Source organism: Phalaenopsis equestris, unplaced genomic scaffold, assembly GCF_001263595.1.
Source record: "Phalaenopsis equestris unplaced genomic scaffold, ASM126359v1 Scaffold000114, whole genome shotgun sequence".
Lineage (NCBI taxonomy): Eukaryota > Viridiplantae > Streptophyta > Magnoliopsida > Asparagales > Orchidaceae > Phalaenopsis > Phalaenopsis equestris.
In genome coordinates this window covers 1,417,295-1,435,073 of record NW_018164556.1, presented here as the reverse complement: position 1 = coordinate 1,435,073, position 17,779 = coordinate 1,417,295, and the positions used below count along the sequence as shown (strand labels likewise).

The 17,779-nt window shown below is 31.8% G+C and overlaps 1 protein-coding gene across 2 annotated transcripts in view; it reads left to right on the top strand.

Moving 5' to 3' along the window:
• The window catches only part of LOC110020986 (rRNA-processing protein FCF1 homolog), a 13,387-nt gene extending 3,325 nt beyond the window's left edge, over positions 1 to 10,062 (top strand). For both annotated transcript variants that reach the window (XM_020719297.1, XM_020719296.1), the window contains 6 exons: positions 8,521 to 8,563; positions 8,691 to 8,763; positions 8,875 to 8,962; positions 9,481 to 9,537; positions 9,607 to 9,685; positions 9,863 to 10,062. In XM_020719297.1, coding sequence (XP_020574956.1) covers positions 8,521 to 8,563; positions 8,691 to 8,763; positions 8,875 to 8,962; positions 9,481 to 9,537; positions 9,607 to 9,685; positions 9,863 to 9,876 — 354 coding nt within the window. In that variant the 3' untranslated portion in view covers positions 9,877 to 10,062. The remainder of the gene's footprint in view (positions 1 to 8,520; positions 8,564 to 8,690; positions 8,764 to 8,874; positions 8,963 to 9,480; positions 9,538 to 9,606; positions 9,686 to 9,862) is intronic.
• Positions 10,063 to 17,779: the final 7,717 nt, after the last annotated feature.

Sequence of the window (17,779 nt, the reverse complement as noted above, 5' to 3'; positions counted from 1 at the left end):
TGTTCGGCTCGTTAAGCAAACGAGCCGAACACGAACACACTTTTTGAGCTCGAAATGTAAACGGGCTCGTTTACACCCCTAACAAGCATGAGTGCAGTGCACACGTCTCTTCATCATATTCACAACTAATGTATAGTAGAGACACAAGATGTCCCCAAATTATTCTATGATAAGTGTGGAGGATATAGAGGTCATGGAAATTAGGCAACTGCAACTCAGAAGATGCCTCCAGAGAATCCTAGAGAGACACAAATGGGTCTTCACAGATACTGGGAGATTTTTTTTCTGAGTAAAACATTCCATTCAGCGTAGCAATCTCCCTTATTTTAATATGATTTGCTCTATAGGTGATTATGGTCAAGACTTAAAACCCCCATCTTTGTATGATTTGAGGACATCGATATTGAATGAGGAGCTGGGTATTGCAAAGAAAAATAATAATAAAAAAAAGACTAAATAGACTTCGAGCCAAATTGGAGTAATAATCATGTATGATGGTTAGTTCAACGTAAAAAATGATAGTTTGGCTAATTTTTTGATAAATAATTGATATGATATTGTGTTTTTGAAATCTGTAGAAGTATCTAATTGGGCAAAGGATGTAGTCTACATTTTTGAACTGCTTGATGGATGAATAGACGAGATGCGAGAGCATTTAGTTGTCCTTGTTGTCGCATATAATATTAGTGTTTATAAGACAGTTGAGAGTAAGTTGATGAATAATCAATATCGGGCGCCTTGTGCTACACATAATAGAAACTTGATTTTGGAGAAGATTGGTGAATTATAATGCCCTGCTCAAAGTCAAGAAAATTTTCTAAGAAAGAACTCTAACGCCATTCTATGATAAGATTTGCTTGTCTTTTTACTCTATTTAATATGCTGAAAGGAGGACAATTATTGAAGATAATTTTCACTTGCATTCAATTACTTTACTCTACACAATAAAAACAAATTAAAGGGAAAGAAGTCGAAAAAATTATTTTAAATGAAAATTTTGATCTAATGTCATATTCAATAATAACTGCAAGATCATTATTTCAAGTTTTGAGAATGGTGAGCGCAAAGAAAATACCATTTATGGGTTTTGTATACAATACAATGGATGACACCAATGAGCTAATAGCCTATAATATCGGAGAAAATGAGGTCTTTTATATAGATTTTGGATATCATTGTTGAGAAATAGGTGCTTCACTTCCACCGTCATTTGCTATTGTTGGATATTTCTTCAACTCTTAAGTTCATTATGTTGGGAATAAGTTTACCAATTCTAAGATAAAGCTAAGGTTATACTATTGCATGGATTGGTTGATTGATGATCTAACTGAGAGGGTAATTGATGATTTGCAACTTATTCCATTAAGGAATAAATAACATTTTTTTGGACTACCAAAATAAAAAGAAAATATTGTTGCAAAATATTCTTCAGGCAATTTTTAATATTTAATGTGTTCATTGAAATACGGATTGAGTATCTAAATACTAAACTTTTAATTTTTAATTTTTACTTGTACTTTTTCCTTACAAATATAATTGAATAATGGATCTAATTTGGAGGTGGTATTCAAAGATATAATATTTTGCTATTAAAGTACTAAAAATCACATGTTCATCACCTAAATATGAACATAATTGGAGCATATGTAATCATGTTCACACAAAAAATAGAGAGTTTGATGACTTTAAGAATGAATTTTTTTATTTATATCATCTAAAACAAGGGATTAAAGAATTTTGTAGAAACAAATATTTGAGATGCAAGAATCACATATTATATGAAGATATGATATCAGATGACGAGTGGTTTGTAGATGATTATAATGGGGTCACACTATTTTAGCTACAACAAAATTTGAACGTTGAGTTTTTTTTTATGGAGACTAAAAAAAAGCTAGCACATCTATCAATAGAAAAAAAGAGAAAATAAAAGGTATTTATAAAAATTGATATTTTCTTAAACATTAATTAATATTTATTTTTATTGATTATCTTTTATTGTTGAAGAGTTTTTTTTAGAGATTGTAAGGTCATTTCAAGTGAAGATTTAGGTACCTAACATCGTTTATTAGTTCTAGATTTTAAGATGAAGAGTTGTAAATTAAATAATACTAGGACTAGGGGTGTAAACAAACCGAACACGAACGAACAAAGCTCGTGTTCGATTCGTTTGAAATTATGTATATTTGAAATAGACTCGTGTTTGAAGTTGTTCGTAAAGTTATTGTTTGTGTTTGGTTTAAAGTTATTGTTTGTGTTTGGTTTGATTTGTTTGAATTTTGTTTGAAATGTTTGAAATGTTCGAATTGTTCGAATTATTCGAATTGATTGAATTGCTCGAAATCTTACAAATTTATTTGTTTTGTTCGAAATCTTTCAAAAACTTAAACCTATAAGAAATTAATGTTTAAACTTGTATGAATTACAACACAAATGTAAAATAGCTGAAGCACAACTCACAATTAAATCGTAATATCATATTTCATTCATAAAAAATTCAGATCTAGAGGCAATATGCGATATTTCACTCAAAGAAACTAAATAAATCTTAAAGAAATATAAGAAAAAATAAGTTAAGAGACAAATCTGAAGATAAATACGAAATTATAGAGATTAATATAAGCTAAGAGACAAACATGAAGATCAAATTATAATGTATATGATTTAATTTTTTAAAATAAGATAAATTTTTAGAGTATATAATTATTTTTAAAATATGACTAATTTTTATATATAATTATTTTAAATTATTTTATATTTTAAACAATAACGATTCGAACAAATGACTGTTCTTGTTTGGTTAGTTTATAAACCGAACCAAAAAAAATTGTTCGTGTTCGTCTTGTTTGCTTATCGAACGAATCGAACACGAACTATTCGACGAGCCGATTCGACAAGCCGAACACGAACTGTTTGCGAACAACGAGCTTTTTTGACAGCCCTAACTTGGACTCATCATCGTAGAATTAGATGGGGAAACCTAAAAGATATAAAATTATTTTTATGAGTAAATTTAAGATTTCAAAATTTGGGATATTCATGAGGAAGCAAATGCTATATGAGATAAAGTAATAAACATTAAGATGTACCTGGATAATCAAAAGAAAATGTTTTTATAAATAAAAGATAGTTGGTGGTGGAAAAATAATGTGCAAGAAAAGATAAAATATAAGAAGTTGTTATAAAATTTGGTTTAAATGTAAAAGCTTAGAGAATTGAGAAAAATATCAAATGACCCGCAAAGGGTCTAAAAGAATAATTTGTGACGCTAAAAATTCAACTTTTATTGATATTTATAATAAATTAGATAATAAGGAGGGTGAAAATATAGGTATAAACTAGCCAAGCAAAATGAAAAGAAAAGTAAAGATTTTACTCAAGTGAAGTGTATTAAAGATGAAAATAAAAAATTATTTTTCTTAGAAAAAGATATTCAACATGGGTGAATGAGTTATTTTGATAAACTTTTAATGAATTTTTTTGAAAATACGATCGACCTTAGTGATCTTAATACTGTTAATAATAAAAAAATGTTTCGTTTTTACCGTCGCATTAGTAAAAAGAAGTTGAGGAGGCTTTAAAAAAAAACCAAAGGTGGAAAGTCTGAGGTGGAAAGTCTGTAGGACCTGATGATATCCCAATTGAATTATGAAAATATTTAGGAGATTTGAGAGTTTCTTGGCTTACTAAACTCTTTAATATTATTTTAAAAACTAAAAAGATGCCTGAGGAGTGGAGGAAGAGCATTTTGGTCCCCATTTTTAAGAATAAAGGGGATGCCTAAGAGTGTGCAAATTATAGAGGAATTAAGTTGATGTGTCATACTTTAAAATTATGTAAGAGGGTAATTGAACATAGGCTAAGTCTTATTTCAAAGATATCTCATAATCAATTTGGATTTATGCCGTGCAGGTCTGCTATGGAAGCTATACATTTATTGAGAGGTTTGATGGAGAAGTTTAGACATGATAAGGAGAATTTACATTTGATTTTTATTAACTTAGAAAAAGCTTTTGATAAGGTTCCAAGAGATATCATTTGGAGAGTTCTTGAGAAAAAAGGTGTTGATATGCCGTATATTCGTATATTCAAGTCATTAATATATTCAAGTCATTAAAGATATGTATGCTAGAGTTGTTACTTGTGTTCAAAATTAAGAAGGATTGACCAAATATTTTCCTATTTCTCTTGGATTACATCAGGGATTGGATTTAAGCCCATATCTTTTTGCTTTAATTATGAATGGTCTTATTGGACATTTACAAGAGGATGAACCTTGGTGTATGCTTTTTGCTGATGATATCCTTCTCGTGGATAAGACGAGAGAAAAAACCTAGGAAAAACTTGAATTATGGAGTTCTACATTGGAGTCTAAAGGCTTTCTTTTGAGTATAACTAAAACTGAATGCATGGAATGTAATTTTAGTAGTAGTAGCCCTAGTGACAGAAGTGTAACTTTAGGTGATCAAATTATTAAAAGGTGTGAATGATTTAGATATCCCGGGTATGTTGTCCAAAATGATGGTGATATAGATGGGGATGTGAATAGTAGAATTCAAGTTGGTTGGTTGAAATGGAGGAATGCTTCGGGCCTTTTGTGTGATAGAAAAGTACCGCTTAGGCTGAAAGGAAAATTTTATAAGATGATGGTGAGACCTGCAATGCTCTATGACGCTGAATGTTGGCCTTTAAAAGAGATGCATAATACTAAGTTAAGTGTTGCCGAGATAAGAATGATTAGGTTTGGCTTTACACTTAGACTTAGAGACAAAATGTGAAATAAATATATATGTGATAGGGTTGGTGTAGCTCCTGTGATGTAAAGAATTAGAGAAAATCGTCTTAGATGGTTTGGTCATTTTAAGCGTCCACCATCTGATGATCCGATTAGGAGAGTAGATGTTTTAGATTCGACTTATGTTATGAAAGGTAGAGTTAGACCTAGGAAGGCTTGGGCTTATTGTATAAAAAATGATCTTAATTTATTAGAACTAATTAAAAATATGACACTAAATAGGATGCAATGGAGAAAAAGGATTCATGTAGCCGAGCTCACGTAGTGTGATTAAGGCTTTGTTCTTGTTGTTGTTGTATCTTTTATTGTTGAATGTGGAATTAAATGATGATCAAGATTGAAGAAAAGGAAGAAGAATTGCAGATCTTAGACTTCATTAAATAAGCATCAATATCATGATGACTCCAGATGACTCCAGCGAAGAAATCTTAAGCGGTGAGAGTCATTAAATAAGCATCAATATCATGATGACTCCAGCGAAGAAATCTTAAGCGGTGAGAGTGTCAAGGGCTTTTTATTATTTATCATGTTCTTATTTAGATATATAAATGCTATTATGTTGTATAATAGGAGTGAGCGAAATCTATTATGCTAAACTCATCTTATATCATGCTTTGATATTTTATGTTTTATTTAGTTTGATCGGGTGATGTCGACATTATATATTTGCTTTATATAAGTTGTATATGGTATTTTGCTATTTTATGCAATATATTATCTTGTATAATTTTATTTTTTAACATTTTCCTGTGTTAGGATATTAATATCTTTATTTAACATATCTATAAGTTATGTTGCTAATATATTATTTTTCCCCATTTATTTTAACTTTGCAATTTTCAAATTGTGACTTTATGCCTGTCTCGAGACTTATGCCTTTCCTCACAAACTAAAAAATGCCTCAAATTTTAATTGCCCAATTTTAAACATTCTTTGTAAATTTTCAAATCCACAAACGATGGGATTGTTTCATTTCAAAAGGAAGTCCCAACATTTAAAAAATTTTTCTTACATTTTAACTGGAAGGGAAGAATTTTCTTATTTAAACGGTTAACGTTCAAAGATTGTTTGGTCACATTTATCCGATACATTTAATATCCAGTATATTCTATGCAAAACATGCACTACTCTAATTATGAAGAATCAAATTGATAATAATGCTCTCTTTCTTATTTATTAAAAGGTTTGAACCATTTCGAAACCAATTTTTTTTGTATCTGACGGTAAATAAAAGATAATGTCTTCCATCTTGGAAGCCTAATATAAACTGAAAGGTAAATTTCAAATGAAGCTTTCCAATAAATCTTTATAACATGTTGTTCTCTTTTTATTAATTCATTTTATGATTAATTAGTACAAAAAATTGACTTGAGAAGAACTTCATTCTTCTAATAATTAGAAGGCTAAACTAATCTCAAAACTTTGTTTTAATTTTTTTTAGAATTAAACTAAGATGCTAGTTTAATTATTGATTTAATTTCAAATATTTAAAATATTATATTAATTTTTATACTTTAATATTTAATAATGACCCAAACCAACATTTTTTAAATTTATTATAAAAATTAACAATTTTTAGTTTGCCTTCTTGTCAAACTAACATAATGATTTAGTAATTTTATTTCTCTGAATAGCCCAGTGCAGTGAATGAGAGAATGAAAAAAAAACGTTGTTTGAAATTTATTACATAACAATTAATTAATTAAATATTATAAACATAGTTTTATTCTTCTTTTTTCTTGTATTGCATATTGTATGAGTTTGCATTCTTGGGAAAATGATTTTATTTGTTATGTTTAATGTGATTTTATGCATTGTTGATGATTAAAGTTCTGAAATTATTGCAAAATGGACCCAAATGGAAGGGCCAGGTTTTCTTTTTGTATAGAAATGAACATCAAATGGACACTGATATTTTAGTTGGATGATGAACTCAAGGACATGGCAACATTTGTATGCGTGGACATGTATGTCTGGACATATGTGTACATTTGTTTGTTTGTATTGTACTTAGAAGGCTTCATCTCTCTTCATGTCAAAACCTGTATCAGTCTTTGTGGCTAGAGCTTGTCTTTCTGGTGGGAAGTTTGTATTGCAAGCTGATATCTTTGTCGGCCTAAACACAAAATTAAATTTTAGGTTGAAATGAAAAGAATGGTAATCAAAAGAAGACATCTTACGACACTCCTGTACCTATTCTGATTAATTATTTCCTTTTTCTTCATGTTTGCTTTAGCTTTTATATTTTTATGTTCGTATGCATGTCTGCATGCACATATTTATTTATTTATGTGTGCGTGTGTCTATATATATATATATATATATATATAATGTATGTATAGGGTTGGCCTTGCAAGCCAACCCCTATAAATTTCTTAAATGTTGTCAGCCATGTGTCTAGATAGCCATACAACATCCATCAAACTCAGAAGTATATATAACCGATTGCCTTTTAGTTATTTATGCATATATGCATGCACTTAGAAATGCACTTCTATGTATATATGATTATATGGATTAGTTGTATATATAATAATTTATTTACTTAAAGATGTATGTATATGCTATTTATATATGCATATATGCATATTGTTTGTGTGTACGGCACCTCTAATTCACATTAAACTTCGACGGGAAGCTTGATGCGGGTATCAGGTTTTCAATGTCCTTACAAGCTATGCTATAGTTTTACAACTTTTTGGGTGAATAAGGCTAATGATATGATTATTGCTATTATGCTAATATTGCTTGAATATGGTAGATTTAGATGGTGTTTATGCTACTCAAGTTGAAAAGAAGAATTGAAATTTTGTTTTTGTGAGATATAGTTGAATTAAGAGAATATAATTATGGTGGAATTTATATATGGTAGAGAAGATAAACATTTGATGAGAGGAGCTTTACTTGATTTCACAATAACATGACCTTGCGATCCTAAACTACAATTTTAAGAAATGAGAATCCTTTGAGCTATGAAGTTATAATTGATTATTTTTTATTTAGAAAGAAAAATAAAACATTTTAAGCAAAGATTGTAATGCATCCACATGCTATAAACAAGCTATACATGCTTTTTGAAGAATGACTTGTATTAATATGTTTAGACGTACAATTCTTATAATGAAGCTAGATAGTTTGTAAACAGGGTTGTTAGTTAATGTCGAGACATACAATTATTATTATGAAGCTAGATGTTTGTAAACAGGGTTGTTAGTTAAGTTATAGTTATTACTCTTCTTCTTTTGTGTATAGACTATGTACTATTTGAGGAGAAAATTAGATATATAACATAGCTAATGACAAACAAGATAGATCAAGAGACCATGATCAAGTTATATGTATTGATATTGAAGATAACATGATCATAATTGATGAAAAATAGATCAAGTAAAGATTATAATATTGTTTTTTGATATTATTGAATGGGAGTGTAAGAGTGAAACATGCATAGATGAGTGAGAAATGTTTATACAAGAAATTGTTGAAGCTTCTATTGAAGGATTGCAAAAATAAACTAAATATTTTGGGTACTATGTATAAGATATGTTGTTATTCATCCAAAACATTATTGCTAAAGCTATTAGCTCTATTTGTACTTCCGAGATCATTATATACTATTTGATGCTTCATGTTAGAAAATAAATGTTGAAATGTATGTCTATTTTCTTGCTGTGTTAGTTGATGCTTCATTGTTTGACTGAACTAACTCTTTTACAATGTTGCAGTTGGATTTGGAGAAGGGAATGATGGACTGCCTCTATGCTAAATGTAGGTTGGAAGATTAATTTCGTTTGCAAAGATAAAAAGCTTATGCATCTTTTATTGCTCTGTACTAATATGGTTTCTGATTTGTTGTCCTCTCTTTTTAACTTTTTCTGTTGGCTTAATTATTAAGGCACCCCTTGTATCACTGATTGTGTTATGGCTGAACTTGAAAAGCTGGGACAGAAATATCGTGTGGCTTTAAGGTATTTAGTTTTATTTTGGCTTTTGATGCCTTTTAGGGATTTGCATAAAGCAATACTGCCAAAAACACAGATTATAACTGATTGTGGACATTTTTTTTATTGTTCTAACAGGATTGCCAAAGATCCTCGTTTTGAGAGGCTTCCATGCACACACAAAGGGACATATGCTGACGACTGCATAGTCGAGAGAGTAACTCAGGTAGTTTTTGTTACACTTCTGCTGCTCTTTTCTATACTAATTGGTTCCAACCAGAAATGCTTGCAACAATGGCATTGTTCTTATGATAATGAAATTCATAAATGTAGTTGTCCTACTTGTTTTTTTTATTATTGATGTTCTGCCACAATTCATCTTGTTGCACATTTTCTATGGTATTTGGCAAATAATATTCATCTCTAAAGGACAATCCAGAATCACTCGTAGAAAATTACTACTAATCTAAAGATCCTCCTTAAATTTATTGCTGATCTAAAATATCATCATTTTGTTTCCTTGATAATTGGTAGCAGAACGCATTTGATAATTTTATTATAGATATATGATTAGGGATTATGATTTGGCTACCCTCTGCTTCACTTTAGGCATGTGGAAGAATGCTGTTTGGTTATTCATGCTAATTTACCATTCTTTATCGCTCCTTTTTTTATTGCTTTAATTATTTGATTTCTTCAAACCTTATTTACTTGGACTAATTTTCTGGTTTATTTTTTCTATAGCATAAATGCTATATTGTTGCTACATGCGATAGAGATTTGAAGCGAAGAATACGCAAGGTATATAAAAAATTTATAAACTCTTAATGACCTGAATTATGCAATAAAAACATGCATTTACTTTGTTAGATTCCCGGCGTTCCCATCATGTACATTACTCAACACAAATACTCTATTGAACGCCTGCCAGAAGCAACTATTGGCGGAGGTGAGCAAGCATTTCTTATATATATATATATATTGCATGTCTTTTTATATTGTAAGAACTTTTTTTTAAAAAAACTGGCAAATCTATCTTTTTTTTTGGCCGTATTCTCTTTAAAAAACCTTTGTGGGCTTATTGATGGATGACATGTATATCCTTCATGCACTTTTTTTTTTGCAGCTCCAAGGATTTAGTGTAAGATTCATTTCAGATCGAAGGGAATTGACTCCTCAAGGTTTTGTTACTTTTGATGTTATAATTTATAACATACTTCAGAAATAGGGAAGAAACATGTTGAATTGGAAATAAATTTAATTGAGCATGCATTAGCAAAGAGGAAGTTGTATCGCATTGCTTATGAATGCAAAATGTGATAAACTTGTGGAAGTTGTACGGATGTATTTGCGTTAATTAGTATAGAGGCTAATCTAGTTTTTTTACTGATTTCTACAAAGGCAACGTGTTGTCATTTGGTATTAGATTTTTCTCTATTTAGGCTTTTTATTAGCCATCGTTAGCTTCATTGAATTTATTGGGATAAATGGTTTGCTATATGATTGACCTTTTTAAAATAAGTTGTCTTTTTACCGTGTTTTGTTATTTGTGTTGGTTTTCTTTTCTTTTTTTTACTCAAAAGTTATATATACCTGATACAAACTAAGATGTATTCCACAGAGATTAGGACAAAAATAATAGTTTTTATTGATATCAAATCAAACAATACTGCTGAATACATAAAGATAAACACATGTATTTTGAGAGGAAAGCAATTTCTTCTAACACCTACAATTCGAGAGGTAGACGATCTCTTTCAAACCCTAAACCTAAGACTCAAGCCCACAGTCTTATGCATACCCTTAAACCTAAACATATTAGCCTTATTTATACTTACTAAGCTTTCTTTTAGACTTAGGTGTAATAATAATCCCCTCCCAAAAAGACACATGGATCAAGACGTTTGACTCCCATGTGGAATCCTCGTCTGGCAATATTTTTCATGCAAGCCGTAGTGGCTCTCATGAGTTTGAAATGCAATCGTCTGGCAATATTTTTCATTAATCAGCAAGCCGTAGTGGCTCTCATGAGTTTGAAATGCAATTTTATGCACATCCTTCTGCCACGTCTAATTTGAAGTCAATCTAGGAGATATTGTAGCCTCAAACAACTTTGTAGTAGCTCATCGATCATTGTAATCTCTGCTAATGTCGTATCATGTGTTTCTTTCATGTCATGCAACTGAATTCAGAATTTCAGAAATTTCTAAGATATATACCGCTTAGTCCTATCAGCTGATTTCTGAGCTTTCAAAGTTTTTTGATACTCTAAAAGTCAAATTTCAACCCGAGTAAATCTTTCGTTGAAAGTTGAAAGCTCAAGGAAATGATTTTTAAGCGTCTTGATTTCTCGAAGTTTAAGAGTCAACTTCTAATAAGAGTTCCTCTCAAGATTTTTAGGAGCAATTATCAAGTGTCCACTTCAATGGTTGAAAGAGTACTTTTCCTATTTTTAGGTGCTTAGAAAATTGTAGGAGTTTTTTTCTTTTAATTTGAAGTCATTCCTTGAGCTTAAACGATTATTATTCCTATTCTTGAATCCAATTAGTGCATGTCTCTTTAACTCGATAAAGGTTTAAGCATTGATGGCTAATATACGAAGAAAATCTCCTCTGATTGGTGGTTGTTGTGCAAGGAGAGGCTTCATGATATGTGTGATTCATTCAACAATATCTGTTTTAATTGAGTCGGCCTTTCAAGGCCAAAACACCGAAGTTAAAAGTTCTCCAAAAAGTATTGTATTTTGACAAAAGAAGCAATTTACATAATTAGCAAATTCCTTTATACTTGGATGTAATTTGTTTATCTAAAATATCTCGTTCCAAGCCAATTCTTCCCTTTCCCTTTGATTTATTCTCACTCTCGCAAACTCTCCAAGCACCTAAGCACTTCTCCACTAACTATTGTTTCCAATAATCCAAAGCATTCTCCTACTTTCCAAGAGCGTTCGAGGGAGAGATTGATTGTAATTTCGTTTGGTTTTATTAATCCATTTGGCCGAACCGTCAGCAAAGCACATAAACTACCCTAAGTCTGTGGGTAGCGTCGAAGCGCTGACATGGTGGCACCATGGCGAGACGACATTGTGTTTCGTGACTCTAATTCATCAATCTAGGTCTTTAGGCACGACGACACTGCTTCTGTAGGTGCGGCGGTGCTTGTCACTGGTGTTGGGGCACTTGGCCTCTAGTGTCGTGGTGTCGTGCTTTCAATAATTTTGGTGGAATTTCTCTGCTTTAGGTGTTGAGCGCCTTATATATGGTGCTACGGTGCTTGTTTCCTGGCGCCAGGGCACTTGTTTGAAGCACTGGGGTGCTGGTCCTTAGCTTCATTTCTTGAAAGTGCTACCTTTTTCCTTGTATACTATACAAATACACAACATATACCCATTAAGAAAATATAAAAATGAGAAAAAAATATTTTAAACACTATAATTCCACATGACATTTTACACATATTAGGGTCCAATGATCATTTTGTCCTATAAGGTAGCCACTATGTCGCTCCTAAGGACATCTTCGGGTCTAAGGATTGGTTGAAAAGAGATGTAGACCATAAAAAATGAGGTCAACAACTTCTTAAATTACAAGTCTTTGAGAGTCGAAGAAATTTTAAAATGTTTATTATCCAAGTTTTAATTCAATAAAAAATGAATTATGGTGTCAGATTGTGTTCACGGTCAACCTCGGGGTTGACCTAAAATTGAACCAACCCAATATTTTTTACCTCTATCCAACGTGAATATTAAATGGGTCAGAAAATTCAACGCAAACTAGACCTGCATTCAACCTGATTTTTGCGAGCTCAACCCAAATAACTTGTTTAATATATACACAACAATTTTTTGGTTGTGACATGTGAAGGAGAAGGAGAGTTTGTGTAGCATGTTAGGGAAGGACGTGTGATAATATCTCGTCAGGATCTCATCGCAAGAGCTCGTTGTCACAAAGGTTGGCAAGAGTGATGGTATGTAAAGGAGAGACATGATAGAAGCAAATTAGAGAAGGTGTTTGCGGGATCATGACAACAGCGTGTAAAGGAGGACGACTAGAACAAAGACATGTGAAGGGTGATATGAAGGATGACAGGAAAGATTAGTTTTGATATTATATTTTTTTTTTTTTGTGATATGTAAGTAAATAGTTGTGTTTAGGTATTAAATAGAACAAAGACATGTGAAGGGTGATATGAAAAATGACAGAAAAGATTAGTTTTGGTATTATGTTTTTTATTTTTATTTTTAGTGATATGTAAGTAAATAGTTGTGTTTAGGTATTAAATATGTAATTAGTAGGGTTTTGGGTGTAAGCAAATCTCCACAAAATTAATATATTGTGATAGAAACGACAAATTTCCTTGGTTGCTTTGTCACCATCAGAAATAGCCTTGTTTCAAGCGTGTAGACTACTTCTTCCTCCTCCCCTTCATGAAATGAAACCAATTGGAAAACTCTTCTCCAATGTTTGAAATCTTCATTACATCTTTCATGAAAATAAAAACTTTGTTGAATGAATAAACATGCATGGCTTATATTCTATTGACTTAGTTTTATATAAATAAATAATAAATAAAATTTAATTTAATCGCACTTTATAAGAAAGATAATATAAACTTCTCAGCTATTTAATCTGCACTTAGTTCACTACAATGGCTTGCATTTTTTTTTTTAAACTATAGCAATTAAAACTTTAAGATTACAAAAGGTCACTATGTGCATCAAATCCTATTATGAGTATCAATTCTATTTGTGCAAGAAGATTCTATAGCACAAACATAAGTTGCTCTTGAACTTTTATTTTTCAAAATTATTGTTGATGTTATATTGATAAAAAAATGTGGGCCCCATCTCATTGTTGGGCCTTTTTTTATTGTCTGTGTGTGTGTTTGTGAGACATCAATCTCAATCAAACTATATAACACTTTCAGCTATTAAATATTATCGTGCACTAAAGCTATTAGGATGTGATAGAGTTCTATTATCATTAAAAAAAGTAGGATTCAACCAAATGGGGATCAACATCCGTTTGCATTTAATTTTCTCCTTTTATTTGGGTAATTCCTTTTTGCAAAAGAAACATAAGCTATTATTATACTTAGACCTCTAGAGATATCTAATTGTATGTCTAGTTACATCATCATTTATGTTTGAATCTTCCCTAGGGATTTTTTCCCTAAGTCAAATGATTGTGCGATTAATGGATAGCCACTCAAAGGTTACTGTGAGCCCCTATTCACTTGTTTTTGGGAACCACTATCTTGATTCATACTCCATGTACTCTTAATGAGTTGCTCAAGCTCAACCAACATATGTCCAAGTTCGCGAGGTTGGGCAACTTCTATTTTTCTTGTGCAGGGCTCGATCTTTTAACTTGTCTAGATCAAGAATGAGACACGACTCGATCTTTTAACTTGTCTAGATCAAGAATGAGACTCATTTAAATATATTCTTATTCTTATTAATGTGTATTAGTTGCTTTTGGTTGTATATATTTAGTTCATTAATTCTTTCATCTCTTAGAAAATCATGTTGTGATTATAATGAGAGAATTAATACTCCCTTAGATACTGGACTGTCTCTTATAAAAAAAAGGCAATGAGACATCCCGTGCTTCAACTCCTCCCCACTTTTGGATTATGTTGTTTGCACACGAGCATAATGCCATGAAGAATCTCAATGAATATAATACTTACATTATAAAAGAAGAGTTGTTGTCAAGTTTGTTCAACAAGTAGAAACGAGTGAGTGATACGAATGGACACAAAATGATAGTGAAGTGCAGAAAGAGAATTTGACTTCCACCCAGTGATAGACATATCAAGGACGACTTCCATGGGGGTGACTGCCTTAGAGATCAACTCACTGAAAGATGGCTCAATGAAGGACTCTCTCCCGCAGTCTAACTATGAAACACTTGAGTGGCCATCCACCCCTAGGCATGAAGGCAAGCTGGATAAGCTACATACAATTTTAATTTCCAATGTTAGTGCAGATTGATTGGTATGTAAAACTCTTCTTGTTTTAAGAAAATTAGGAGAAATGTGTATTATTTTTACTCTTTTTCTTCGCTTGATGTGCATTTTACTTATAATGAAATGAACGTCACACAAAGAATGTTTGTTGGTTAAATATGAACATGGCCTTAAATACTTCCTTGAGATAAATGATTGCAAAGATGAAGAAGTGGCCAACAGTCTCCTCAAGAGAGGCAATCAACTATAGAGGAGGCGAAGAAAGAATGTCAAGGGGTTTAAATGGTAGTGACACCTCCCCCTCTCTCTCGAGAGGTAGAAATCCTATCTCTGATATATCTTGAAGTCTCTTCTACTGTGATGTTGATAAGCAAATAAAGCATCCATACGACAGATATCGTCGAATTAAAGAGGCATGCCGATGATTTGCTTTGTGAGCCGGGGGACTTGAGGGATAAGTACTTGGTGCTTCAAGGTCAGACTAAGTCTAGTTGCATGAGTTAGTTCAAGGTTGAGGAAGATTCCCACAACAACTTATACGATTAGGTTGAAACCCAGCAAAGATTGTTTTAGATCTAGGCTAGATTTTTTATAATTTTCTTGATTCATTATATTTGCTTGTCTTTATTAGAGTTGAATCATCTGTGATGAAAATTATCCCTTATTTAAATAAAAAACTTGGTCGTAGCAACAACAGCTTATACGATTAGGTTGAAACCCAACAAAGATTGTTTTAGATCTAGGCTAGATTTTTTATAATTTTCTTGATTCATTATATTTGCTTGTCTTTATTAGAGTTGAATCATCTGTGATGAATATTATCCCTTATTTAAAAAAAAAATTTGGTCGTGACATTTTTGTATGTGATGATTTGATTACTTTATTAATTCCAATTCTATGTACCTAACTTCTTATTTTTTATTTTTTTTTATCTTTTTGATGCTTTCAATCCCTTATCATATAAAAAAAGAATTATCCCTTATTTAAATAAAAAACTTGGTCGTAACATTTTTGCATGTGATGATTTGATTACTTTATTAATTCCAATTTTATGTACCTAACTTCTTATTTTTTTATTTTTTTATCCTTTTGATGCTTTCAATCCCTTATCATATAAAAAAAGTTTTTACGGTGATTATTTTGCTCTGTTCATCACTCCCCAACAAGTTTTATGTATGTCATTTTCATCATCTCTACCTCTTCTCACATTGATCATATGCTATTTATCAAGGCTACTGTTCCGAGTAAGTGGAAGATGTCTAATGATGACATCTGGTTGGCCCATCTCAAATATGTCTTCGACCCCTAAGTTCTTCTAAGGATGACGAAGAAGGATTAAGTGAAAAACTCATTGTATGGTAACGAGTTGTTATTCTATCATGACTAGTTTAGACTCAAATGGGGTTATTGCTCTATCATTAGTTGGCAAAAATTTTTAACTTTTTATAGATTTTCCTGGCATATGTGATGTCGAGCTCTTTCATTGGTAGGACCAAATGTGAGGTGTGAGAGAAAAAAGGAAACACAAGGAGAAAAATCTAATATGCTGGATCAAATGAGCGTGATACATAACACAAGACTCAAGTAAGTCAGAACTTGAACGTTGTGCTCTTCTCGAAATCTCTTATTTATAAGTATAAACATGAGGTCCTAAGTGATATAAGAAATGCTACAATATGTGTTGTGCATGTAATAAATTCAAGATAATATAAACAATATAGGCAAGCTTCTTGATTTACCACTTAAACTCAGATCACTAAGCAACTGTAGATGAGTCTTTAGGTCTCCTCGGAGTATAGGTTGAGTAGTTTCTTCATATGTGTTTAATATTGATTTGTCTGCGAATCATATCCGAAGGAATATAGCATAAGGAGAGAGAAAGAGAAGAGTGAACAGTTATGAACAATAATATTTCATATCAATCATGCAAAACTTTTTTTATTTATAAAACAATCTCTCTATTTATTGGGGGAGACAGTGCAATATGATGATGTTACATTTTCTCCCTTGCTTTAAAGAGAATTGTACAAGATATTCATGATATTTTAGAAGTATGAGCCTGTCACTCGACTCCTATCTAGCTCGCCCAGCTAAGTTTGCCTAGCTTTGGCGAGGCAGGACCAGTTCGATCAGCTAGGCTTGGTCAGTGTTGTTGCTTGGCCAAGCTTGATTGGCTTCAGATCGGCAGAACTAACTCTGTCAGCTGATCTAGTCTGGATATTGACCCTTGAGGAGAGCTTATGAACATCCTTAGTACGATTAAAGATGCTGAGGGGCTAGGTCTTCCCTCGAGTCATCTTCTTAGTGGTGGCTTGCTCAGATAACTAGTTATCTTATTTCTGATTGAATAGTTTAGACTTGATCGTTCAATCATCTTTTCGCCCTCCACATGGTTCAATCGGCGTTGGCCTTGTTGGCTTTGCCTCGAACGGCTGCACTTGATTGGATAAATGGACCTCATGTTCTTCTGTTGGTGAGTCTTTCCTAGCCGTACTCTCCTGCTCTGGGTCGTCAGATCTACTTAGGAACATCAATGCACATTTTCATGTATAATAAGTAATTGATTGGCTAGGTTGGATGGATTTCACAGGTCATACGGATTGAACTCGGCCGAGTTCTTGAGCCTTTTGAGTTCTCTCTCTCTCTCTTTTTTTCCTTTGACGAGTATGTCACATGGGTTGTACATGGTATACATAATACTAAGACGATAAACTCTCTCTCCATACTAATGTAAATATTCTTAATACAAAACATAAAAGATTTTTTGAGAGGCTTGATACCATGGGGCAACATATGTCAGGTTGGTCAGGCAATTTTATCCTTGAGCAAGTGTTCTTCCTAGTCATGTTAATTCTATATTGCTTTAATCTAGTAAATTTATTTACTGCCTCAAATAAGCTTATATTATTAAAAAAAATTACATCTTTGCCCTAAAAATATTTCTTATTTATTTACTTAACACCACTTAAAAAAAATGAACTAAAATAAATGCTTAAAAGAGAAAAATATAAATTTAATTTTTATTACACTATTTAAGATATTGGGGACATTATTAAAACTAAATTTTATTCCT